The 27,764-nt window shown below is 40.3% G+C and overlaps 1 protein-coding gene across 1 annotated transcript in view; it reads left to right on the forward strand.

Moving 5' to 3' along the window:
* The window catches only part of RBBP8NL (RBBP8 N-terminal like), a 48,367-nt gene extending 20,855 nt beyond the window's left edge, over positions 1–27,512 (forward strand). The window contains exons 3-14 of the mRNA XM_075176742.1: positions 6,845–6,887; positions 7,903–7,998; positions 8,248–8,360; positions 10,074–10,146; positions 12,331–12,488; positions 16,656–16,738; positions 17,135–17,283; positions 17,692–18,484; positions 20,105–20,195; positions 21,131–21,204; positions 23,086–23,191; positions 25,483–27,512. Of these exons, the coding sequence (XP_075032843.1) occupies positions 6,845–6,887; positions 7,903–7,998; positions 8,248–8,360; positions 10,074–10,146; positions 12,331–12,488; positions 16,656–16,738; positions 17,135–17,283; positions 17,692–18,484; positions 20,105–20,195; positions 21,131–21,204; positions 23,086–23,191; positions 25,483–25,583 (1,880 nt within the window). The 3' untranslated portion in view covers positions 25,584–27,512. The remainder of the gene's footprint in view (positions 1–6,844; positions 6,888–7,902; positions 7,999–8,247; positions 8,361–10,073; positions 10,147–12,330; positions 12,489–16,655; positions 16,739–17,134; positions 17,284–17,691; positions 18,485–20,104; positions 20,196–21,130; positions 21,205–23,085; positions 23,192–25,482) is intronic.
* Positions 27,513–27,764: the final 252 nt, after the last annotated feature.

A 27,764-nucleotide genomic window follows, 5' to 3' on the forward strand; every position in this document is an offset into this window, starting at 1 on the left:
CATTCCATTATTACATTGCATAGTCTTTTTTTTTTTTTTATTGGGGCTGGCTTAATACACCTAGCGGGTAAAAAGAAAATAGATTTTCACGCACAGTTCCCATCCTTAAAACATGTTTGGCTCAAAGAAATTTTGTTTCCTGCAATATATACATAAGGAGCAGTTGGTCATCCAGCAACCCCAAAACTATATAGGACATGATGAATCATAGCTAACCCTGCACATTCAGGGGGTCACAGAGAGTTGGACTTATTGCACATGTGCACGTAAAATGCGTATCTCGTGTCCATATTACAGTATGTACCATTTGTGCTGGGTTCTGTAGTGCGACAGAAAAAAATACTGTTAAAAAACACAAACTGTGATAAAGTATTTTATTAAAATAAAAACTCCACCACACATCCTCTTTTACCAATTTAATTCTCACCTAAATCCAGGGGGATAGGCTCTTGCGAAACCTGTGCCTCGTCTCCTACTGTTACCCTGGTGACTATGCCTGCTGTCACTGGGGGAAAGGAAGTGTACAGCACCGGGTAACAATACATGTGTTACACATAGGTCTATCCCACTGCTCAGCCCAGATGCCAAGCTACAGGATCAGTGTACATTATGGCCACATATGGGCCCATCCTCCTATTCAGCCCAAACACAATGCTAAAGGATGAGTGTCTATTATGGCCACACATATAGGTCTTGGGTTGAAAAACCAGAGCTTTTCTGGTTTATTAATGTGGCCGTAAGATGACCACAGGTCCACTGAGAGGATCTGCAGGCCCTGGATCAGTTGTTTTTTACAGCTGTAAAATCTGATGCTGCACACAGCCTAGAGGGCATAACCACTCGGACCTTCCACACAGGTCATGCACGCGGCTTCAGCAATAACAGGTACCGCGTAGCTTCTTAGAGGAATGTGACTGTGCGGACCAATAGGAATCTATTAGTCTGCTCATGAAGTCTACACCGTACACAATCAAGCTCTGATGGCTAAAGCCCCATTCGCCCCCACCTACTCACCACAGCCAAGCACCCAGTACTTTCTACCCTCCCTCCCACAGCATGTTGTCAAGACCATACACATATGTCTATGGTGGTCATTTTGGTCTACATTCACCAATAAATTTGATCTCCGGATCAATTGAAAATGGATTGCTATTAGGGCCACCGTTGCTGCCATATTGTACCAATTCCTCAATATTGACTGCTATATTGCAGCATGTGGCAAGCTTTTCACCTGTTGTCACCTGACATTAGAATACATGGTATGTAGCAGGTATTCAAGAGTTCCCAGAATGTCTTATTCTCAATGTCAGAGTGAACGGTGAAGAGCAAATATCTGTTGGAGTTGTGTAAAAAGAGGGAAACTTGATAGACAGGTTTGTCACATGCCTGAGTCGCTAAGGCAGAGAATATTTTCTTGTTAATGAGCAGAAGTGAAGCAACGTGTGTGACGAGGAACTTAAGATCCTGTGAATATAAAACTTGTTTTTGTATGACACATTGCTGCCAATATACTACACCATACACTATACTACTCAATTTCGGTGCTGTTTGCAAGGGAAACGATAATAACTAATAGGGACATTGTCAGGAACAAATCCTAGGACTGTCCCAGGAAATTTGAGACAGTTGGTAACTTTGTAGTTGTTATACAAAACTCTCACAATGAAGGTGAAACAGATCTTACAAAGCCTGTAGAGTCTCTGATTTTTTTTTTTTATTATTATTATTATAATTATTATTATATTTTGTATATAGCTCCAGCATATTCCAAAAGTGCATTCAACTAAGCTTAGATAGTTATATGTATATATTTGACTTGTATGTAGAATATATACCCCCTTCATATTTCTTTATGATTTCATAAAATATAACAGCTAATACTAACAATTACTTATACATATAAATCAAGCGATGATTATAAGGAAATATTTTTTTCTTATACACAGATTCCTCTTTTATACGTCTTGGAATTGGGCTTGTCTCAGTCTTAATTGGCTGAAAATCAGGGTTTAATTTCTAATAATAAATTAAGGACTTTCCTGCCGCGCATCTGGCTGTTTTTCGATCTGTCACTCGAGGAGTCCCTTGTGCCCATAAAGCATCACTTTGTCACCGTAGGCGGTTTTTCGTGTGTTATAGGGGCAGTATATGTAGCCCTTGTCCTGTCAGGTGGAAATGCTGGGGAGAACCCATGACTCCTTTGCCTTCAGGCAATTAGTCATGTGGCGCAGATTGCAACAGAGGCAAGGAGGTGCAAGGCCCGGTTGTAGTCAGTTTCACGGCACTGACTACCCCGACAGAGAAGACAACGATATGAGGAGTCCGACTGAATAATACACCAACCTGCAAAAAAAATACTTACCGGAATGCAGATTACTTTAGATCACGAATCGCTGTGTTGCCGGATAGAGAAAATGACGTCATCAGAAACTGCGACTTGGCTTAAAGCGGCGATGGACGGACCCGCCTGTCATTTATGTCATGTAAGTATTATTTTATATTTATAATTTATAAAAATTTATAAAGATAAATAAATTGTGTAATATGTGAAGAAACAAAACAACAAAATGTGACAAACCAAACCACACATGCAAAAATAGGCTTGCCCCCTGGGCCAATATTTTAAGCGATTGGTCTCTTTCCTTGACTCCATGTTACCCTTGATGTAGATTGCAATGTTGGTGGGAAAGCAGAGAGCAGTGAGACAGCAGAGGGTATAGGAGAAACAGAAGGGCAGTGGGGCTGGAGATGGCAGTGGGGTTTTGGGGTAAACTTGTGTATGATAGTGAGGATAATCCTGGGGAAAATAGTGAGGGTAAACCTACATAGGATATTGAGGGTAAACATGGGGAGGATAGTGAGGGTAAACCTGCAGAGGATAGTAAGAATAAACCTGGGGAGGACAACAAGGGAAAACTTGGGGAGGATAGCAAGGGAATACTTGGCAAATAGGGGCCTGAGGAGAGAAATTAGGCAGAGGGGCAGGAGTGAGGAAATGTTACATAGAGAAAGGAGAGGAAATGTGTGTCATAGGTGAAGTATGGTATTATGTAGCATAAGAGCTTGGGGGAGACATGTAGCATCGGAGCAGGAGGGTTATTGGTGACATATTGGGCAACGAGACAAGTCAGGGTAGTGTCACTGTGTTGGAAAGTGTGATGGATAAGGGTGAGGGTTGTGTTGAGTTCATGTGTGTTATTTTCCAATATTTGATTGGACTGTGTGTGAACGGCTAGGTGTTGTCACACCCCTAATTGCCTGGATACCGACGGTTAATGATTGACAGATAAAAGTTAGCCATTTTAGATACGCTATAGAAAGGATCCGCGACTGACGTGCCAACGCTCCCACACGTGGCCTGGGAGCCAATCAGTAAGGAGAGAGCGCTACTCATGCCAAGCTGCGGGTACTCACCAGAACAAAGGACTATTGCTTTGGTATAAGCAACAAGGAAAAGAATGCTGCCTAAAGGGCTGCGAAGCTGTGTCAGCAGTGATGGTTTGGCCGCAAGCGCAGCACAGTGCAACTCTAGCATCTGTGGAGCTACTTAAGGAGGCATCCACAGCCCCTCTCCAAATTAAGGGAAGCAATGAGTTGGCGTAAATTCACGATTAAAAAAAACATTTTTTTCAAGATAAGTTCAATGCTACATCTGGCCCGGCCATTATAAAACAATTTAGCTTGTAATAACCTTCATTAGACAAAGTACAAGTCCTGCTATGTAATAGTAATTTTACTGAATCAGTATGTGATTAATATAAACCTCCCAGGTCAAGTCCATATGAAAGTGGTGTAGAGGTGTGTTTATTTGGTCAATGATAGAGTAATGGTCCATGTGTGGTATTGGATATGTCACATTGCAACCTAACATTATATGTATGTCTCTTTGTATGAGTGAGACAGATATAACCTTTATAAATAAACTAATGTGCCATAATTATTCCAACAGAGCGCCTCCGCCATCACCGCCTGTGTTGCCAATGTCAGGGTGACTCAGGAGGAACCCCTGAAGGGGGTACATAGGGAGGCTCTGGAGGAGGTATAGGAGGAGGCTCTGGAGGAGGGCCATGAGGAGCCTCTGGAGGAGGTACAGGAGGATCCTCTGGAGGAGGGCCATGAGGAGCCTCTGGAGGACGTACAGGAGGAGCCTCTGGAGGAGGGCCATGAGGAGCCTCTGGAGGAGGGCCATGAGGAGACCATGGAGGAGGGCCATGAGGAGCCTCTGGAGGAGGTACAGTAGAAGCCTCTGGAGGACGTACAGTAGGAGCCTCTGGAGGAGGGCAATGAGGAGCATCTGGAGAGCCATGAGGAGACCATGGAGGAGGTACTGTAGGAGCCTCTGGAGGAGGGCCATGAGGAGCCTCTGGAGGAGGGCCATGAGGAGACCATGGAGGAGGGCCATGAGCAACCTCTGGAGGAGGTACAGTAGGAGCCTCTGGAGGAGGGCCATGAGGAGCCTCTGGAGGAGGGCCATGAGGAGACCATGGAGGAGGCTCAGGAGGAGAGTAAAGTAATTTTGTATTCGCCACTCTCCATTTCCCAAAACCCCAAGCATTCCCTTTACCCAACACACCATGAATCCCATCCCCAGGACCTCGGTGAAGCGCAAATGGTGGAGGCAGGGAGCCAAGCCCATGAAACTGCAATCTTGATGTTATAATGCAGTCTAAAATTAATTATTTTGTTTGGCAGCATAAAAGTGTAGTCCTCAGAAAGCATTTTTTTCCGAAATGTGATTTTCTCTAGGGCTAGGCAACGTTTGCCATTCCACACATGTCTGACATCATGGGCCTAAAAAGTGTTTGTTGCCAAGCAACCCCTTCCCCCCCCCCCCCTCCCACCCCCATATATTTGCATGTGCCTCCAAAATACAGTCCTCTAACTAGTACGGCATATAAAATAAAATGAACCTTGCAGAAAATTTCTCTTAATGTATCAACTCTGAACTCTGCTGAGCTGGAAAAATGTGGGAACGACCAACCTACAGTGATAAAGTAAAGATACAGTATGTTTGCAAAATGTCAAAGTATTGTAGTTTTAAAAAAATGTTTTCCTTTTTTTCAGGTGGTGAAGAATCCCCCACCCAAAGATTTCTCACAAAAATAGAAAAGCAAAATTCTAAAATATTTTGTATAAATAAAAAAAAAAATCTGATTTTATTATATTTAGTTTATTTTTTATATTGATAAAAATTAATTGAGTTCCCCCAAAAACTTTTTGTGTGTGTTTTTATTTTTATAAGCAAAGGTATAGTAATGTGATAGAGGTATGTTAGATATAGATTTTTGATAACATGTAATTATACCTTGCAACAAAACAGACTGATGTGATAATGCACAGGGTTAATATTCAGTGTTAGTATGATAATGATGTCATAAAATGTGTGTGCAATAAGGTGAATGAGAATAAGGAATGAATTGCACGTTTGTGCGTTCCTCTGTTAATAAGTAATATAAATGCATGTCGCACATAGAAATGCACTGCTATGTGCGCCAGTTTGTACATCATGTAAGTGACTTAGTACCGTATTTATCAAGCAATGTATTCCCTTAAGACATTTCTTCAGATCGGCTCCTTGTAGAATATGGACGTGCGCATGCCGATGTATAAGTGTTTAAAAAAAACGCACATTATGTTTGCTTTGCGTTCCTTAATGAATGAGGCCCAGAATGTCAAACATTTCAAGTTCTGACAAAATATGGAAATATTTACATGTGTCATCTGTGATTGCTACTTGTAGCACCTTCATATAAGGCATCTGGTCATTTAAAAGTTCATGGGCTCTTTTTTCAGAACTTTGAAAGATTCTATTTTTCTTAACTCCTTCAGAACCACTGCTTTACCCAACATGACCACACCAATTTTCACATTTCACCTTCAGTTGCTTTCACCAGGAATACATTTTCTATAGCCTACCCAACCAAATTTTACCTTGATTTTCATTGGAATAAATTGTACTTTCGTCAGCATTTTTGATTTACACATTACAGAAAGAAATTAGCAAAAATAGGAAAAAATGCAGTTATATACAAATATAGAGATAGTTAATATGTGTAAGATGCAGTGACATTTAAGCTAATGATGACCTCAATCTGGTTTTTGCCGGCATAGCGATATATATTGGTCACTAAGCAAGAGCAACATACAGACAGGAACCACTTGTGATGGTTCATGGGTGTTACACAGGAACTAGCGACTGTCAGTGAATCTGCTATGAATCTCTATGCCGTTGCAAACGCCACCTGGATTACACCAGGATATGTATCTCCCACGGTTTTTCTTGCCAGAGGAAGGGATGTAGGTTGGAAAACCCCATTTATGGAACTGTATAGTTTTCTTCATTAACTGGAAGATTGGAACTGCTTCCAGAAACAGCACACAATACTTCAGGTGTCATTCATTCTGTCAATGGAAAATTCTGCACCTTTCAATATTCCCAAAATGTTCCTTCTTGTTGGCCTAGCATGAATTAGAGTTCTATCAAACACATTTTAAACGATTACAATTTATTGCTTGCAGCAACAATGCTGCTATACTAATTATTAACCACTCCTTTTATAAACAAGCAAGAGTTGCTGCAAATCTTTACAAACTGTACAACTTCTGCTCTCCTGCACTAGGTGTGTCCGTAGCTAGTGCTGGCTGGAGGTGTAACCAGTGACTTGACAAAGCCTGAAATAAAGGACATTTTAATGTGGATTTCCTATAAAAACAATTTCCCTGGTGTTTAAACTCAGTATACTTGTTTTATGTCTGAGTACACACAAAAATCTCTAGAATATACCTTTCATGGCAGAGAAGATGTGCAACCAGCAGTTAATTGTTTTCTCTTGCTCTGTTGCAGGAATGCAGGTAAAACTTACAGACCTGACCATGGAGAAATGCAGGTGAGTGCAATGCAGGGTTACAGAACCCAAGGTAGAGATCTCAAGTGATATAAAAATGATCAATTAATCTGAAAGCAAAGGTCATATTATATATGTTATATATATTTGTGGTTCATTATCTTTTATACTACACATCTAGGGCCTGATTCATTAAGGAACTTAAATTAAGAAGTTTCTTATTTAAGTCTCCTGGACAAAACCATGTTACAATTCAAGGGGTGCAAACTAGTTTTCTGTTTTGCACACAAGTTAAATACTGACTGTTTTTTCATGTAGCACACAAATATCAACTTTAAATTTCAGTGTACAAATAAGATATCAAGTATGTGTGTGCTACATGAAAAAACAGTCAGTATTTAACTTGTGTGCAAAACAGAAAACAAGTTTGCACCCCTTGAATTGTAACATGGTTTTGTCCAGTAGACTTAAATAAGAAACTTCTTAATTTAAGTTCCTTAATGAATCAGGCCCCTAGTGCTAATCGAGCGATGCATTGTATGCCCTTTAGGTCCTTATTTAAACCTACTTGGCAATGTATTTGATGGGTAGACCCACATTTTTCAGCATACTTCCTGTATCCCTAACACAGTAATGTGATTTATGTAACATAGCACATTACATCAATATCACAATTAGTACATTACATTCAGCAGACTTGGAAGGAAAAGTTCGGCTGTTCAACATTTTCTTGGAGTGAACCCAAAACTTGGGGTATATAGTGCTCTGTAATAATTAAAGCTTTGCAGGTCTTTAAGTCCACCATGCTTTAGCCACAGCCTGAGGAAGAGAGTGAAATGTATTTCGAACAGGCAGTATCTATAGACTAAAGTACAGAGAAGACAGCTGAATGCAAAGAACAATGATTACTCTTTGAGTAATGAGATTAAAATGTTTCTACACATGGAATTAATCTGTCAGTGGCTAGTTTGAGAATGATGTGCACAGACAATTTTACAAGTGGTGGAGTTTGTGAAAATCTGGACCTAGTTATCCAAAGCCTGTTTTCCCACTTTAGGGACTCGCAAAGGATCGAGGAGCTGTTTTCTAAGAATCACTTACTGCGGGAACAACACAAAGTACTGAATGAAAATATTAAAGTGCTTGAGAACAGGTGGGTACAAGGAATATAATTAAGTATTGCACTTCAACAGTCATCCCTGTAGTGTAAAGTAAATTAAAGTTTTACATTATTATAGATTACAAGACTGTCAGTGCAGGGACTTTTGTGCCACTTCAGCTACTTATTGAACTTTTTTAGCTCCATGCAACTTGGGTATTTCTAAATAACAATGATAGATGTTTAAAAGCTTTAAATTCATATCCAATGTGTAATTTTGTATTTATTTATATTTTTGCTTAGGCTGAGAGCCGGCCTCTGTGACAGGTGCACAGTGACACAAGAACTGGCCAAGAAGAAGCAGCAAGAATATGAGAACTATAATTTCCACAATCTGCAGCAAATCTCTTCTCTCAGTGAGTGTATCTACGGCATATCTCAGTATTCACAATAACACACATAATGTCTCTCTGACCCAACTCATTGATAGAGGACATTGTCTTCTCTCTTAGTGAGTGTACCCGGTGCACTCTTCCTTTTATCTCTAGAATAACACACACAGGGTCTCCTCTCTCAGTGAGTACACTCAGAGTAGTATTCTAGTTACATGTCTTAGCACTACGATAACACTCAATATCTCCTCTCTCAGTGAGTGCATTCAGAGCACTATCCTAGTGCTATTTCTCATCACTAGTATAACATCCAGTGTCTCCTCTCTCAGTGAGTGCATCCAGAGCAAACCCCGACTCAGTAGACTCAGAGCACTATCCTTGTGCTATTTCTCATCACTAGTATAACATCCAGTGTCTCCTCTCTCAGTGAGTGCATCCAGAGCAAACCCCGACTCAGTAGACTCAGAGCACTATCCTTGTGCTATTTCTCATCACTAGTATAACATCCAGTGTCTCCTCTCTCAGTGAGTGCATCCAGAGCAAACCCCGACTCAGTAGACTCAGAGCACTATCCTTGTGCTATTTCTCATCACTAGTATAACATCCAGTGTCTCCACTCTCAGTGAGTGCATCCAGAGCAAACCCCGACTCAGTAGACTCAGAGCACTATCCTAGTGCTATTTCTCATCACTAGTATAACATCCAGTGTCTCCTCTCTCAGTGAGTGCATCCAGAGCAAACCCCGACTCAGTAGACTCAGAGCACTCTCCTAGTTCTAGAGGACGGTGGTGATCGTATTACCGATTACGACCATTCAGACAAGTTTCCTCTCTCCAGTGCTCATGTAGCTTAAGTTCTTTTTTTGCGTAAAATATTTGCATACTGTGCATGTGCACCTATTGGGTAGGGTAGTTATGAATGTTTATTCTCCTGCAGTCTTCTTGCAAAATCTATTATATACATGGTCACATGGACCAGTGATATCCATACATGTAGCTATTCAAAGTGACCATGTATCGAGTAATGTTATCCTCTTCAATCCCTTATTGCTAGATCTAATTTATTAAATCTAGAATGTCCCAGGGGTGCAAGTTCCCTCCTGCCCGCCTTTACCAGCCCTACCCTGACCAGAAACAGTAAATCCAAAAACGGATGGATTTGAAAAGGATTTTGTGCACCATTCTGCCCGGTGATTGCATTGTACAGATGTCAGACAACATCATAAGTTTTATGACACAATATTTTATTTAGTTTTCACTAATTACAAAATGTTCACTGCGCTATGTAAAAGAAATTTTTGATCCGCTCTTTGCCACAATTTATACAAGGGGGTGTCGATTTATTCCAAGGTTTACATTACAGGGTAACATGGTGAGGCAGCAGTTTGTAGAGGGGAAGATTTGGTTAGAGTCAGTGCACTCGTTTGGCTCAGCAGCACAGAAACAAGATGTTAAAGGGGTGGCATTTTTACTGGTGTTCCTTGTAGTGCAGAGTTGCGCACAGTCTTTCAAACTGCAGAAAAGACTTGTACCAGCTCAGAACTGGCAGAGGTGGGGGGATGTTGTAATCAAAATACACAGAACTTTTATGACAGGAGCTTCTACAACATTGATGTGGGGTTTTGTATTGCGCATTGGGTTCGCTATGTAAATTAATTCTATGAATCCAAAATTGGCAGATCTGTTGGGGGACTTCAGCACTCTAACAGGCATTTTTTTTTTGTTTTCTCTTTGGCAGCCAATGAAATTAATTTGTTGAAGGAAGAGAACAAGTCTCTTCTCGAGGAGCTGCAGAAAATCAAATGTTTGGAGTAAGTGCTGGTTCTATCCAATCTCATTTTAATATTTTATAAGATTTACATTTAAATGAGCAATGCAATATGGCTGGTGCTTTAATTGTCTCCAATATCATCTAACTCCATTATTTCTTATTAATAAATTTACTTTTTAATATTGCATATTATTTCTTGTGTAGACAAAACAAGATAATCTATTAATCCTTATCAGCATATAGACCCAAAAAGGTTACAAATAGGATTGTGACAAAGCACAAAATCTCCCATGGTCATGTTGTGTGCCCAGTTTTGCACAGAAGTGCCTAGATTTCCTCCAGATGGCATTAATCACAGAGGATCAGACGTTTGCAACGGCCAATGGAAGGAGTTTGGCAGAATGTTCTTTGCTATGTATGGATCAGACGCCTTGTTTTTCAGAGCAGAGTAAAGGCAAGATTTCCTTTTGCGGAAAGAGACAATTAAAATGACTGTAAAGAAGTGGACAAACAATAGCCATTTCCACTCCTCAGAAGGACTTGATATTTGGACCAGCTCTGGGTTTGGGCGGAGATCGGGTCTCGTCCTATACTATACACCTTCATGTTGCCCAATGTAAAATAAAAAAAGATACATAAGCACAAAAGTGCCACAAGCTAAAATAATTTCAGCCAAAGTGAGCAGGATTTTTGGAGGAAAACAGTTTTGTGCCATGAAAGGGGTAATACTAAAGTAGTAGGAGATTGGGCTTTTTATAAGACATTTACACTTTCGCACAATACGCCTCTTTTTTCATATCCCTGCAAACCTAGGTGCATTCCTACATTGTTGAGGCATCTTTGGAGAGAGGAAAATGAGTGTGCTCCTTGTCCACTGAGCATGTAAGCTAGCTGCAACAGTGTTAAACCAATACTTTTTTTCTGTGCACATCCAGCTTCTGACTTACAGTAGGCCACAATTGTGCGGTACCAATATAGGCATAAACCTACGGCCACAAGATTGCGACCGTACGTGTGTATTTTAAGTTGTGATATTGCATACTTGTCAACATTATGTTGGTCATGTGCGGGAGGGCAGCAGGGATATATAGGCGGAAGGAGCGGATCTTCGTGAAGCGCATCATTTTGTCCCCGACCCAGTGACGTAATGCATGTAAAGGGGGGCAGGTCCAAAAATGAAGGTTTTTATTGACAATTACATTAAGTTTATGCAAAGAGTCAATATTTGCAGCGTTGACCCTTCATTTTGAAGACATCTGCAATTCGCCCTGGGATGCTGTCAATCAGCTGCTGGGCCACATACTGACTGATGGGCGCCCATTCTTGCCTAATCAATGCTTGGAGTTTGTCAAAATTTGTGGGTTTTTGTTTATCCACCCGCCTCTTGAGGATTGACCACAAGTTCTCAATGGGATTAAGGTCTGGGGAGTTTCCTGGCCATGGACCCAAAATTTAGATGTTTTGATCTCGGAGCCACTTAGTTATCACTTTTCCCTTATTGCAAGGTGCTCCATCATGCTGGAAAAGGAATTGTTCATCACCAAACTGTTCTTGGATGGTTGGGAGAAGTGACCACCTTTGCGATAGTGACCGGAGGGGAGACCAGTAAGATGTGGTGAGGGATCCGAAGAACCATTTACCCCAATGCTCTCCCCATAGAGCAGACCTGAAAAATTACACATATGGAAATGTACGCCAGCCTGAGCTGGTGTACATTACTGTATGTGGAAATGCATTTTCATTCTTTATTAAATTGCGGTAGATACATCTAGACATCTATGGGGACTGCGCTGTATTTCGAAACAAGATGCAAAGCAGCAGATATCTATGATATCTGTTGTGATGCACTGTTCATAAGTTTGAACTAGTTAGATAGATTTGCAGTGGATCCCCAAAAACCGTTTTCAGGGAATGAATGTAAATGAAAATAATTATTAATAAATAGGTCCCTAAAGACTTAAATAAGATTAAACTATCACAGACAAAAAATGGATATTAATAGATAATATTAATGAAGGGGTTGGTCCCAAAATGATAAAAGGATGGACTTTGATGTTTAGCACCATATGCAAATTTTGGAATATATAAATGACCTTTTCTGCTTGACATGGATGAAATGACATACAGCAGTTTGGCACACATACATTCCATATACACAATATGGTGTAGTTGCTCTTTACATAGTTTAAGTAAAGTTTAAATTGCTTTGTGCTTGTCTCTGTAGTGAGAGGAACAGGCCCAGAAGTAACACTCCCGAAAATAATTGCACTACAGACGCACAGCACCCTGCACCCTCCACTGAGAATCAGAAAAACAACACGGAAAAAACAAGCAAAGATGGGGAGACCTCAGAAAATGTACCCAGTTGTCAGATGTCAGAAGGTCAGTCACACATTATCTATCCTGCATCAGTGTGAATGGCAGTGGCGCACGCAGGGGGGTTTCTGAGTCTCCAGAAACCCCCCCTGCGCTAACTAAGTGCCCGCCATAGCGGCATTATCCTATACAGCAGCCGCGGCGCTGTCAAAGAAGCGTCCGCGGCGGTGCTGTATTGTATACAGCACCGCCGAGGACGCTTCTTTGACAGCGCCGCGGCTGCTGTATAGGACAGCTCTGCCGATATGGAGCTGCTGGCATGCGCTCCCCCCCCCCCCCCTGACCCCCCTCTGACAATCCTGTGTGTGCGCCCCTGAATGGATATGTCCCTGAATGGTTATGTACCATATAATACTCACTGTGTATTTGTAAGGTATGCTGCTCTATATGAGAACAAGATCATAAACTTTTACTTACACTGGTGTAATAACACGGTCTCAGTGTAACAATGCTGTCCCATGACACTTAGGACATAGCTAAAAATCACTGATACTCTGGCTGATGAAAAATATTATTTTCAATGTAACAAAGGGTTAAATCGGCTTGATCACAGTAAAATACATGTGGTCATACAGTGTTAAACAGCCTTGGAGCAGAAGGCTTCAAAATAAAAATAAAAACATTTATGCATAGTTGCCTACTCTCTCGGAATGTCCAGAAGACTCCCAAATTTCTGGGAGTTCTCCCAGGAGAACAGTGCAACCTCCCACACCCTGCCCTTTTTGTAAGTGAAGTGGGTGGGGGCAAGGCTTAGCAACGCAATTCAGAGCAAACCGCGTCATCATGGCTCCACCCCCTGTTGTAATAGGCTGAAAATAGTGATGTTCCATGGATGTTGTAGGGCCTAATGACACAATTCGTGTGCCCACGCCCCCAGGACACGGCAGCGAGATCTTCCCTCCCGAAAGGGAGAGCTCAGAAGTTAGCAAGTATGCATTTATGCCATGAATGTGTTTTAGCAGACACACACTGGCTCTCATTTGCAGCTGCACAAAATACTCTTTGGTGGTGCTATGCACCTTGATTTGCACAGATACACCTAGACTTCCACCAAACCTCTCGACCCTGCAGAGCAAAATTGTGACATTTACAGAAGAGCTGACCTTTGGACCAGCCATGGAGAGCAGTTGGTGGAGCAAGGATGTTCCTTACTAAGTATGGTGTAGGAGCAGTACAGAGGGACACTATTGAAATTATATAAAGCGGTGGACACGGTGCATAGTTAGGGGTGTTCCTTGTTTTATTTTCATTCCACAAAAACACTTGAAGTTTGCATTGGCTATGAAATGGCGCAGGTCTGTTCTTGTCCTATACTTTTAATGGCATGCACTTCCAGATACATGCACTTTGCTCATTGTAAAAATAAGCTTCAAACACAAAAGTGCCACATATACTAAAGGCAGTCCTTATGTGCCCTCACTCTCATGATTAGTTTATGCCATAAGTGAGACTGGGTAGCAATTCAGGAGGGAATGGAACAGTTGGTATTAGTGAAAGGGATTGTTCTAAAGCTGTAGGAGATTTAGTTTTGATTTGACGCTTTTGCACAGAGTCGTTTCAGATTTGTCTGCCTTCCCACAAACCCAGGCAGAATTTTATTTTATGGAGGAGGCTCCCAGGTGGAATAAAGTAGTTGTGCACCTTGAAATGTGTTCAGTGCACTGTTGTAAGACAAAGGTCCTCCTTGCACTTTGTAAATATATTTTGAGTTTGCAAGGAACAATCATGAAAATTTAACCCTCTCCACTCAGTTATATAATTTTAATAATCTCACTCCATAAAGTGAAATCTATTTATTGCACTGCTCAGCAAAACTGGGCGCAGTGGTCTAAGGAACGACCTAACTCCACTCAACTCTTCCCATCAGCTGGTGAGAACTTCTGATATTCCACAAATGCCACCATTTTGCTCTATAAACCTATGATTTGGAGGAAATCTAGGTGCATTTGTGCAAATCAAGGTGTCCAGCACCTCCAAAGTAGGCTTCAGCAATTTTGCAATGGTCAGTCATGTCTTTCAACCTGACCAATGCTATCATCATTCAATTTGGCAATAGATGTAGACAAGCTTGTGCCATTCGTCTCTAAGACCAGATGACTGCTTCACATTCAGCTTCACTGCAGACTGGTAGTGCGTTTGAAAACTAGCAAACAGGCTCATAGTGGCCCAATATCCGCTGCAGAATCACAGCACGGGCAGCCATTTTAAGGCAATTCTAACATATGCTTTTCCCTTGAGCCGACCCTGGGTGTAGGTTTGTCACTATGAAGGCTTGGAAAGGTAAAAGGTGGTAACCTCTGCTGGCTGCAACACACTGTAATATTAAAGATTATATCGGGCAATTGGTTTAATATTGCATGTTTCTAGTTCCAAAACAACATGGATGCTTAATAATTATCTGCTTAAAATCAATTGGATCATCATCAGACATGTTGGTAGATGCAGTTGGAAAATCACAGTGATCTGTGTACATAGTCGTCTTCTGACTGCGATAACAGGCCCCAGAGAAGCTTGATGAGATCTTGTTGCTCAGCCCAGCAGCAGAATCGATCTCATCCAATTTGGCCACCCTCATTTGCGACCATCACTGATCCTATTACGCACAGCCCATGCCAAGCGCAAGGCTCGGCTTGTGTGTGACCAGAAAGGGGGACAGATAAAAATGAAATTAATGATAACAGACATGAAAACATAATAGAAGAGAAAAAAATGACAAAGGATTTGAGGAAATATTTATTTCTGGATGACAGAAAAAAAAATTGGATTAAGAGGTGAGAATTTGTGGAAATAAGGAATAGATGAAAGAAATTAGAAAGATTAGGAGGATGGAAACGTGGTCAAAGAGGAAAGGTACATCAGCCCTGGGATATACAAGTCATTGGAGTGTTGTTTTTTTTAGATTGCATAGAGATTGAGATTTAGAGGAAGATAAGAGAGATCTTATTTCCTGTAGAGATGTAGACAGAGGAGATAAGTTCCGTATTTCTGGAATTACAGAGAGGCAGAGGCTTGGATAAGAGCATAGTTGCCTACTCTCCCGGAATGTCCGGGAGACTCCCGAATTTTTAGGAGTTGTCCCGGACTCCCGAGAGAGCAGGCAAAAATCCCGGATGCAGTTGTCGCAGTTTTAGAAGATATTGAGGGGCGGGGCTAAACGCGGCATCGTGGCCCTGCCCCCTGCTGCGATTGGCTAAAATTAACTGAGATTGACAGGGGCGGAGCCTAACGGTGCACCGCGTGTGGCCACGTCCCCCTCGACGGACCCCCTCCCGGACAGCTGCCTGCAAAAGTAGGCAAGTATGGATAAGGGCCATTTTAATTTGTGGAAAAGGAGCAAGATGAGCATTTGGGGAAGAATGATAGGTATTTGTTGGAGGAGTGAATAATGCTTAGAAGAAGTAGACACATAGGGCATGATTCATCTTGGAAAGCAAAGTGAACGCAATTTGTGTTTTTTTAAAATCGAACAGAAATTGTACGCACATATGCCCGTATTCAAGTACAAGAGGATCTTGAGAAACATTTTCATTTGAATATGGGTATATGTAAGTTCTGACTATATGGTACTTGCCGTATGCACACAGACAGAACACACTGCAGGATACGCACAATGCATATGTGCAATACCACGTCCCATCAGTACACATGGGGAAAAAAGATCAAATAAATTAGCAACTCTTAATACTATAATCATTAATAAAAATACATTTAAAAATATTTTCTATCTTTTTTTTTTTTTTACATGAAATACACATATTAGGATGTTAATATGTACTGTACATAAAATGCATTTTTAAGGTCTCTCTTACTTACAAACACATATGCTGGCGTGCATACGTCTTCACTATCAATCGGCACTTCTGAGCATGAGCAGAGCAACTTCACACAAGATACAGGACACAATGGGACTTACGTCCGAAGATGAATCAGACCCATAGTTACAAAAGGGAGAGAAAAGTGATAAAAACTTTGGATGGAGAAGGCAATATGAACAAAAATAGGGAAATTATGGTGGTTGTAGGTTAACAACGTAGAAAGCATAATATATATTATCCAATCAGAAAATGTTGAGGATTTGAAGATGAGGGAGAGACATAAAGACAAAGAAAAGATAGTAAAAAATAGTGGGTGATTTGGACAGATTAATAGATATTCTATGTTGTTTCACTTTAGGAACATATGCGGCTGTCTTAAGACTGTCTCCAGCGGTGAAGCATATGCAGACAATCAGTAATGAAGCTCGCCAGGTTGACATGGTATGTTATGTTTGACAAGCCTTTAAAAATGTTTTTCTTCTGAATGAGAGAGATTTTGTCATACCTCCCAATAGCCCTGGTTCTAGCAGGACTTTCTAAGGTCTACATCATAAGGTGGGCATGGTTGGTTGGTTGGCCTAGAGTGGGGTTTTGGCCATGGTTTAGACGGTCTATAGTTAGGACTATTTTGTCCCAGTTTTGCCTGGATAAATGTTAGGAAGTTTGGTTTTAGAAAGTCTGAAATTTTAACATTCATACATGGCTCAGTCAGGAAGAAGAGATTTTTAATCTCTTAACTTCACATTGCATTCATCTATGGTCTTTTAGCCATATCATAAGCTTTGATGTAAGAAAATGGTTTTGGGTAGATGACCTTTTTGACCTGTTTTGTTCCAGAACATCCAGAAAATGCTCCTAAATACACATAGTCAGCAAAGAATCTCCAACCAACTTCATGGAACTATCGCTGTTATGAGACCAGGATCCAAGAGTGGACACACAGTAACATCATCACCCTTTCACAAGCACAACTTAAACAATGAATCGTAAGTGAAATGTTTTTTGGGGAATTATTCACATTTTACATTTAACTTGTAGAGAAGGGGAGGGGTGCATGGTTCCATGATGGGGCTAAATTGTGTCATTATGTAACTATATGATGAGCCTAAACTAAGGATTATAGTGGATTTCATGAGGCTTTGTGGTGGCATTATAAGATTACTTCATATGACCTTATAAGGGGCTACATGGTTCTCATATGGCGGCATAATAGGGCTGTATACATCAACTGTAACCTTTATTAAAAGTTTTGCCATATATGCTCCATTGACAACTCACCATTTACTTGGTTCTCCAAGCAGCAGAATGGTTAAACTCACCGTTGCATGTTGTAGTTCTATACATGGTCATTATGAACTAGTCATTGATTCATATTGACTGTGTTTTTTTCCCAGACATTCTCAGGAGAGTCGTGCAGAATCATGTGAGGCCCCCTCCCCACTTGACTCTTTGAAACATGTAATCCCAGAGGAACAACTCAACCTTCTAAGACAACACCTTGCCCAAAAGCGCCTTGCCCAACGTGGTCCAGGAGTGCCAAGCGATGGGCCTGCTCGCTATTTATTAGCCAAAAACCGTGAGGCTGTGTTAGAAATGAAACGTTCTGAAGATGACTGGGAGGAAAAGGCAGCTATGGCAGAACTACAGAGTGCCGTATTGTATGTGAGGGAGCAAGGTTATAAAAACAGAATAAACCAAACCAAGCAAAGAGAGAAGCTTCATTACATTTTAACCAAGCAAAACCAAGCACCTAGAAGACCAAATTCACCAGGAGGTGTTCAAAAATGTCTACTAATGGATAGCCAGGAAGAAAAGGAACTGTCACTTATACAGGTTTTGCATGCAGGTTGGAAGAACCGCAAGCGTTCAAGTAGTCAGGAGGAAGAGCAAGACTGGGAAGAGAAAGAGATAACGTGTGCAGAACCAGAGAGGAGAGAACATGAAGAGCTAACAACTCCAGATAAGCCACTCGACTTATCCGACACCAGGAAAGGGCAGCAGAGCAATCGGAAAGATCTCAAGAGAGAACAGAAGCATATATATGCAGCACATATGCCAAGCCCAATGTCCAGAAATAATGCCTCCCCTCCCATCAGGGCTTTAAGCTCAGACCAGATACATGAAAGTCTGGTGGCTAAGAGTGAACATGAGAGGGATTCAAAGGAAGACGCAGAAGATGAAGTTGTTGTAAGTCCATCTTTCTTAGCATTATAATCCTACTTATAAATCTGACATATTGGAATTTTTTTTATAGATGTCTAGTGCTCAGAAAGTCTCTAGGCTCTCAAATAATTAAATGCAATGCTTATTTTCTATATTGTAAATGTAGGTTGTAGGGTGGCATGGAATAAGATAACTTACAGAAGCCACTACAACTGACATGCTGGATATAAGTTACACACAGTTTAAATATAGCTATGAGCATGGCTGTATTCATCATTGGGCACATAATGTAGATACCGAGAAAGCTTTTCAATCTACACCAAAGTAAGGATATTAGTAGTAAGGAAGTAGATGCTTCTCCCAACATGAATTTCATCTAATGGAACACTATGTCCTGCTGTGAACCATTCTGACGATCTGATTGGCTTCCGTTTGTTTTATCCCTGCCTACTAGTAAAAAGAGACACATTTGCCTACATGGTACATATGGTCAAGTGGGCGATTAAGATTTAAAACAAAAAGGTGTTCTTCCCTTGTTGAATGCACCAAGATAAGGGCAAATATTAACTTATTGAAAAATCCAAAGTGCTAAAAGGTGAGTTCTCTTAACTGGGTCTGCCTAAACAGTATGGGTAATTGAAAATATTAAAATCACAAACTGGTGTTAATAGTAAAACGAAGAAGCATTTTTAAAAAGTGTAAACATATGTATCTTTAAACTGAAGAGTAAGATATTCAAAGTAACATATCAAGTAGTAAGGTTTCTGGACCGGAGAAAGTAAGGCAAAAAAAGGAGTAAATGTTCTTTGGGACAAACCATGTTACATTGCTAGGGGTGTAAATTAGTTTATTATCTTGCACGTAAGTTAAATACTGTCTGCTTTTCATCTAGCATACAAATACTTGATAGCTTTATTTTTACACTGAAATTTAAAGTTGATCAAGAACATGCCCTACCCCAACTATAAATTTCTCCCCACATTTCAAATTTACCTCCCCCTCCAAAGCAACATAGTTTTGCGCAGGTACAAAGTTGCTCCTTTTTTATGCTTTGCTCTCCTTAATGACCTGAGTTTATCCCTAAATAAGTTATTGTTGATACAGTATTGCACCATGAACTTTCTGGTTCATACCATACAGGTGAAGTATGGTGTGACATAGGTGTGGAATGCAATGTAATAATGTAAGTGTGATGCTATTTGGCACGGGATAAATGATAGAATTTTGAAGTGTATGTAGTATTGTTAGTGTACAGTTGAGGGATGCATTGAAGTACCGAGAGAGTAATTGTATTGTTGTGTTATAATACTTGTTTTAATCTGGAATACATTATTGTATTGAGTGAACATAGTAATGAAAAACAATTAGTTTTATATTTGTGGCAGAAATCGACCTCCTGCTGTAAGATTTATAATGTGTGTATGTATATTTGTATACATGTATGTATGTAAATACACAGTGCATGCAAGAATACCTAAGAATATTCCCAAATCCTGAAAGGAAGTGCAGGAAACAATTCCTAATGCAGGAACAGAATAGCTCTTAGCTGGTTAGCAAAACACTTTGGGAAGCGGTCTTTTCTGCAAAAGGATGTGTAACTAAGTACTCCCTGATTAGGTGCCCAAATTCATGTTGCTATTTTAGGATTTCGTTCCTGGCTCAGAAATGGAGAAAAATTTGAATACCACGAAAAGATCAACAAAGAGATACAAGAGACATCTGGAATTGGAAGCAGGTGAGAAAACAGGAGAAGACACCTGACTTGTACATGCAGGGGCATAATAACATGAGCAACAGCACAGTGGTGGCTTCAGAGGGGGGCAATTGGGGAAATTCACCCCCACCCCCACCCCTCACACACTCAGCAGGCACAAACCTTTAAATAGCGTCCCAGATAGACGATCAAAGTGAAGTAGGGGGGCTTTGCCAAACAATCAGAGTGTAGAAGGGTGTGATTATGCTAAATCACCCCCCTAAAAAAGAGTCTAGGTCCGCCCCTGCAACAGTACCAACGACCCCCTGTGGCCTAATATGTTATGAGGACTCAGGGCTGCTTTTTCTCTCCTTTGTGAGCATAGAAGCTCTAAAATGCTGTGTTTGTCAGATAGGAATATTTATATATATTGGAAGTACTCCCACAAGAATTCAGAACTAGAAATCTTCTATTATCTATGAAAAATTATTTTTTTGTTTTTTCCATGTGTCCTGAATACATTGAAATAAATATAGTTTATCACATTGGTGATAATGTGTGCCCTGTATGTATTAGGTTATTTTACTTATGTTTTCCGCCTGTAATATTCTAGTCCCATTACAAATAACAATTTGTAACGTGTGTTTGTAGCATTTAAGAGTCCAAATATAATCATATCAAACTATCATAGGGCCAGCCAGCACAAAAAGCTCACTCCTATTGATTTATTCAAGTAACAATTTGCTTCGCACATACTACTCATGAAATTAAAATTTTGTAGTTGAGGCAGCTGTATCAGATTGATAGAGAAATCACTTGGCCATTACATTGTTGGGTATTATTGTTGGATGATGCAGATCTCAGTGAGGAGGATCTCACTTGTAACTTTAGACATGGGGTAGTAATGGGGAGTGAAATCTTATCTCTTACACCAACTAATTTCATGTTACTATTTTTTTTTTGTCCTGTGTCATTAGATGAAGAGGAAGAACAAGTGAGAGATTTTCCACATCCAAACATGGATGAAGAATTGGACACATCAGATAGTGAGGTTTGTAATGTTGAGGAGACCCAGCCATTTGGTTTGATCACAGAACAACCAAATATGTATCCAATTTGGCTACAAGTGTGTGCAGAAATTGAAAAGATCTAACAATTTGGTGGTCAGGCCAAATGGCCAGATCTCACGAGGCTCCATTAGTGTGATTTATTGCACACGCACACTGCAATAGAGGACACTGGCCGATTGTGTTTTTAGCTGGGATAAATTTAAATGGTTCTAATGGTTCCAATGTTGTTCTCCAGTACCCAAATGTATGTCTTATTCAGACAGAGAGAAGGTATTAATGTGCCCCTAGTGCACACAGCATCAATGATTGGCAGTTTCTTGCAAGTAAGTCCCAAAAAAACAATAATAATTCCTCCCCCAATCAAAATCCCTCACTGGCGAGCTGTGATATCCAGTCATATGCCAATGGCCACTGTGAAGCCCATATATGTACATGTATCGCATGTGAGAATATCTCTATAAACCGCTATGAACAGACACATGTAACAGTTACAATTAGTGTAATGATACAGTAATAAAGAACACAATGTCTATTATTTCAAAATATAAACACGGATAAGTGGGGGCAGAAAAGAGGGGGGTTCAGGTTGCTGGCGCATACAGGAACCAGGACACTGAGAAACATGTTCTCTAAAATCAATGGATTTAGCTAAATTGGAAGGTGTATGAAATATTGTATTGTGTATTGTAGCTATGAAGGTTTTGATGTGCAAATCTGTTAAATGATGTATATCTAACAATTCAACAAAGCATACTCCTCACAGCTGTGCCCACCTACTAAAACCACCACTTGCCTGTCTACTAAACCCACATCTTGCTGATTCTGGACCGGACAGTGAGACAGTGGTTAGCATTGCTGTCTCACATTACTTGGGTCATGGGTTCGATTCCAGCCAGGATTCTATGTGGAGTTTCTAATGCCTACCTGTGTTTGTGTGGGTATTTTCAGTGTGCTTTGGTTCCCTATCAAGCTCCAAACTGGTAGGTTAACTGGCTTCAGATAAATTTTGCCCTAGTGTGTGTGTGTGTGTGTGTGTGTGTGTGTGTGTGTATGTATGTATGTACAAAGACAGAAGATTATTAAATGGGGATTAATATGACAAGATGCCACAATGATTATTGAGTAAAAATTGGGATTTCTAAAAATAAAACAGAAATAAAAAGGGAAATTATCATAGTATACTTATGTACACTGTTGCCTTGGGAAGACTAGAAGGTATGTACAATTCATCTGTAGAAGATTGATGAAGTGATCATTTTTAAAGTCATTTAATGAACTTTAAACACTTATCCTTGCTCAAGCCCTCCTCCTTCTGTGATATCACTGAAAAATGTGTTGAGGTATGTTAATCTGTTTTACAACCAGTATATTGCTCTTTCTTAAAAAAAAAAAAGTTCTAGTAATGTTTTTTCTAAATATTATACTTCTCTTCTAGAATATAGCAGAGGTATGACATTAAGTCTACTTAATTGATACATGTGTCAGTGATGCATCAGCATGCTCTGCATCTAATCAGGACTATCACTCACCAACATGTCAAAAAGACACATAATGATATATGTTACGAGATGCAGTCAAGTCAGACATGTCGTCATGTGGCTTTGGTCATGCTCCCGCATTGTATGGCACTGTCTTGATAAAGGACCCTGTGTCTGTCCCAAAAGGTGACTTATCTGCAATCATGCTTTAATATGATCATGGGACCCTTCTGTCACTACTAGTGTCCTTATATTTTACAGTAGAGGGTGTATTTTTTTGTATTCTTGTATACATATTATATCTATATACATGTGTAGGATGGATAGACAGATAGTTTGGAGTTGTACAGTATTAGTGCTCATACGCGTTCCTGTCTTTTACAGAGTGAAATGGAAAGATCACAGCAAACTCAGGCAGACTTCTCCAGAGCCAGTAACATAAATGAGAGGAATCCAGTCAAAGGCCAATGGAAAAAGAGACCATCTCAAGGTAGGAGTATAGTCGCACCCCTAGTACTTTAACCTCTCAGCTGACAAACTCTATCAAGCCTCCTCATATCCGCAGAAATCTTAACTCTATTAATTTTCAACAGCTTTCAACCTCTCTCTAACACATTTTCTCCCCAATCTCTACATCATCATCATCATCACCATTTATTTATATAGCGCCACTAATTCCGCAGCGCTGTACAGAGAACTCTCTCACATCAGTCCCTGCCCCATTACAGTCAATTTGTTAGCAGCCAATTAACCTATCAGTATGTTTTTGGAGTGTGGGAGGAAACCAGAGCACCCAGAGGAAACCCACGCGGGTCAATTTGTTAGCAGCCAATTAACCTATCAGTGTTTTTGGAGTGTGGGAGGAAACCAGAGCACCCAGAGGAAACACACGCAAACACAGGGAGAACATACAAACTCCTCATAGATAAGGCCATGGTCAGGACCTGGAGAAAATACAATCCCCAGGTCTTCAAGACACTGTCCTATCCTGGTTCTCATCCTACCTTTTTTCTAATCGCTCTTTCAGTGTTAATTTCTCTGGATCCATCTCTGCTCCACTTGCTTTCATCATCCTTTATCAGTTGGAATACCACAAGGCTCAGTATTAGGTCCTCTGCTGTTCTCTATCTACACCACTTCTCTTGGAAATCTAATAAGCTCCTTTGGATTTCAGTGTTATCTCTATACGGATGATACCCAAATTTATCTCTCCTCTCCTGATCTCTCGCCATCTGTGCTGTCCCACCAGCTGTGACTGTCTTTCTGCCATTTCATCTTTGATGTCCCCTCACCAACTCAAACTCAATCTCTCAAAAACAGAGTTGATAATATTCCCACCCACCAACAGTAGTTACCTACCTGACATTTCTATTTCTGTTGACAACATGACCATAAATCCCACCCCGCAAGCTGGCTGCCTAGGTGTCATACTTGACTTACAACTATCCTTTGTTCCCCACATCGCCCCTATATCTAAATTATGTTACATACATCTAAAAAACATTTCTAGAATACCCACAAATCTTACACAAGACACTGCAAAAACTTTAATTCATGCACTCGTCATGTCCTGCAATGGCTATTGCAATTTCCTCCTTACTGGTCTTCCCCTAAACCGACTCTCACTCCTATGATAATTTTGCACGCAGCGGCCAGACTGGTTTTCCTTGCAAATTGTTCTTCCTCTGCTGAGCCACTCTGTCAGTCTCTACATTATTTGCCCGTTTTTTACAGAATCCAATATGAAATTATTCTACTAATATACAAGGCCATCAACAAAACTGCACCAACATACATCTCATTACATCCTCTCATTTCCGTTTACAGGACTTTTTTTTCGGGCTGCCCCCACTTTGTGGAATTCCCCTCCCTCACACAATAAGACTTTCAAGCGTTCTCTGAAAGCCCCTCTTCAGGCAAGCTTATAATATTCCTCAACCACCCTCTTAACCTCACTAGTTTACCCTATTACCACCCTCTACACAGCTAATACAAGACAATAACCCTCTGAATCCAGACGAACATTACTGTGTGACTGGAACACATAGCTTACAAATCACTTTTTACCTTTACAATTTGGCTGGACCAATGCAGTATGAGGTATGTATATTTACCGGAGTTTGTATGTTCTCACGTGGGTTTCCTCCAGGTGCTCCGGTTTCCTCCTACACTCCAAAACCATACTGGTAGGTTAAATGGCTGCTAACAAATTGACCCTAGTCTGTGTCTGTGTGTGTGTGTTAGGGAATTTAGACTGTAAGCTCCAATGGGGCAGGGACTGATGTAAGTTCTCTGTACAGTGCAGTGGAATTAGTGGCTCTATATAAATAAATGGTGAAGATGATGATGATTTACCCTCATGTATCTGACTCCCATTAACTTATGGATTGTAAGCTTGCCAGCAGGGCCCTCTTACCTCTTTTAACCAGTATTGTTTATTAATGTGTTTGCCAGATTCCACATTTTACTTTGTATCTGCAGACCAGCAAATGTAGACGCATCCTCCTTTTATGGGGAAATGTCGTAATCAGACACAAAGGCACAGTGTATAAATAAAGAAGCCAGCTGCTCATGCTCAGAAGAAAACTCACTCTTAAGAGCAGAGAAGGCAGCCTGGGAGGTGAAAATAACCCAGATTTTGCTATGGGGCTCGGTAAAGCACATATAATGTAGTAGAAAATGACAATCATTAGGGGGTTACTCTGCACTATATGCCTGTATAAATATGTGAACAGAAAAATTCTGATACATTTACTTTAGCGAAAGTTTCTATTTTTGTAGCCTCCAAGAAATGGCTGAGGAAAAAGAAGAAAATCCAAGATCTGCCAGCAGAGAGCGACACCTCACAAGAAGATAATGCTATGACCAAAGACCTTGCTTAGGGAGACTGGATTGAGCGACAAGACATTAGTCAAACTAGGACTATACAATATACTGTATATGTAAATACCAAGACAGTGAACGTCACATGGTAAACCAGCACTTGGCAAACTAGACCGATTTGTTATGCTTGCATAGACTACTCCACCCCAAACAATTCATGCTATATAGAACGCAGCCGTTGTGTTACTTAGAATGATGAGGTTAAAAACTTTTACACAATGGACCATATATAGAGAGATTATATATCTTTATACATTTTATTTATTTGTTAAGGTGTCAGACAAGTTTCATGATGTTTTAATGTTTAAATATGCATAGACAAATTATGTCCTGTACAAGACAACCCATATGTGGCAGTGTCTGTCTTTCAGAGGACAAAGCGTTAACATATCCCCCACTTAGGGTCATAATATGTGCCATTATCTAGAGGTGCCCACCTCCTGCAAAGTTAGTTTGCATTTAATGGTTATAGTTTGGATGTATCAAGGCGTAGTTCTGGACAAATCTGGGGATGGTTTGGGCGGATCAAGGTGAAGCCTATTTTGCCCAGAACATCCAATCAGGACCGTCTGAAGACATACCAAAACTCCACTGGGTTTAGCTAGAATCCCCTCCCTCACTGTAACAAATATGAGGAAGCACTTGTGATTCAATATGTCCCTCCCCCATATCCCTTTGTTACACTGTACCTAGTGACAAGATATATACACAAAGCACATTATAATGTAATAAATGATGGATACCCGAGCAACACATTTTACCTTGGAGTCACTCTGATGAGTGACGGGATAAAAATAAAATAACACACAGTTAGTCAATTACATTTGGCAGCAAACTGCCGGTCTTCAGGTATTGCCAGGCATTTAAATACTTAAATTCTAATTTAATTGCATTGTTTCTTGGAGCGCACGCTCTCCATGCACAAATGTTCCAGAGCAACCACACGGACGGAAATTATGGGCAGTATTGGTTTTAGCCAACAGAAATTGCTGCCTCCGCTGTGTGTAAGAAAAGGTACACTTTAAGATATTTGAAATAGTTGTTGCTTTTGGTGGAGTTGACCTTTTTTTTTTGTCCTAAATTTCCTTTAGGGAATATTGACAGGCATGCCTAGGCCCATATGGATTTTCATCAAATCCAGTACTTATATAAATGAACATAAACTGCTCTCAGCTTTCCCTGCTGTTTTTGTTTCAGGTAAACCTATAAATCTGAAAAAAATGGACCAAGTGAATATATTTAGCTTGACAGGTTACAGAAATGTTATATATACATTTGTGAATGACAGTATGTTTGGGGGGCTATGTCCCATCATTTCATGCCAACAGAGGCACATCTTCAACTGGCACAGATATTTTAGTTTCCCAGCTGCCACTATGATGGTATTAAACATATTACGTCATGGTCCAATAATTCTCCTATTATGTAATAATAATGCCTGTCCTTTTATAATATACTGTGATTTAATATAATACAGTAAATATGCTACTTCCTTAAATGATTATCACACTGTTGAACTGTGATTACAATGTAATTCAAGATCCTGGTCACCAGGCTTATGCAACCTGCAGCTTTCCATTTGTTGTGGAACTACAATTTCCAGCATGGTCTGCCTACCTCTGTTTGTGACAAAAGCAGGGTTTTCACACCATATGAATGAGGCTTCTCATAGAAGACGTTCAGCTTCTTAGTGATTATTACTGAATTGCTGGTGAGAATGGCAATACAATCTTGTTGATAAAATATATATGATTACCTTGGTTCCTTGTGCCAAAATATGTCTCATGTGATTCTTATTATGCCTTAGACCAGTGATGGGCAACCTTATACAAATCAATAAAGGGATACCAATATGTCATACAGGCAGACATTTAGGGGTATATTTACTAAGCTGCGTGTTTAAAAAAGTGGAGATGTTGCCTATGGCAACCAGGTTCTAGTTATCATTTATTTAGTACATTCTACAAAATGATAACTAGAATCTGATTGGTTGCTATAGGCAACATCTCCACTTTTTCAAATATTACAAGCTATAAGAAACAAATCTGATAATTCAAAGTGACTTCTGGGCAACCAGATTTTTCACCAGCATTACAGAGTTAGGTGCAAGGCTGCAACGGCCACAACGCAATCCTGAAAAAAAATATTTCCACCCATGAACACGTTGCACTTGTTTTTAT

The sequence above is a fragment of the Mixophyes fleayi genome, chromosome 6, assembly GCF_038048845.1.
Source record: "Mixophyes fleayi isolate aMixFle1 chromosome 6, aMixFle1.hap1, whole genome shotgun sequence".
Lineage (NCBI taxonomy): Eukaryota > Metazoa > Chordata > Amphibia > Anura > Limnodynastidae > Mixophyes > Mixophyes fleayi.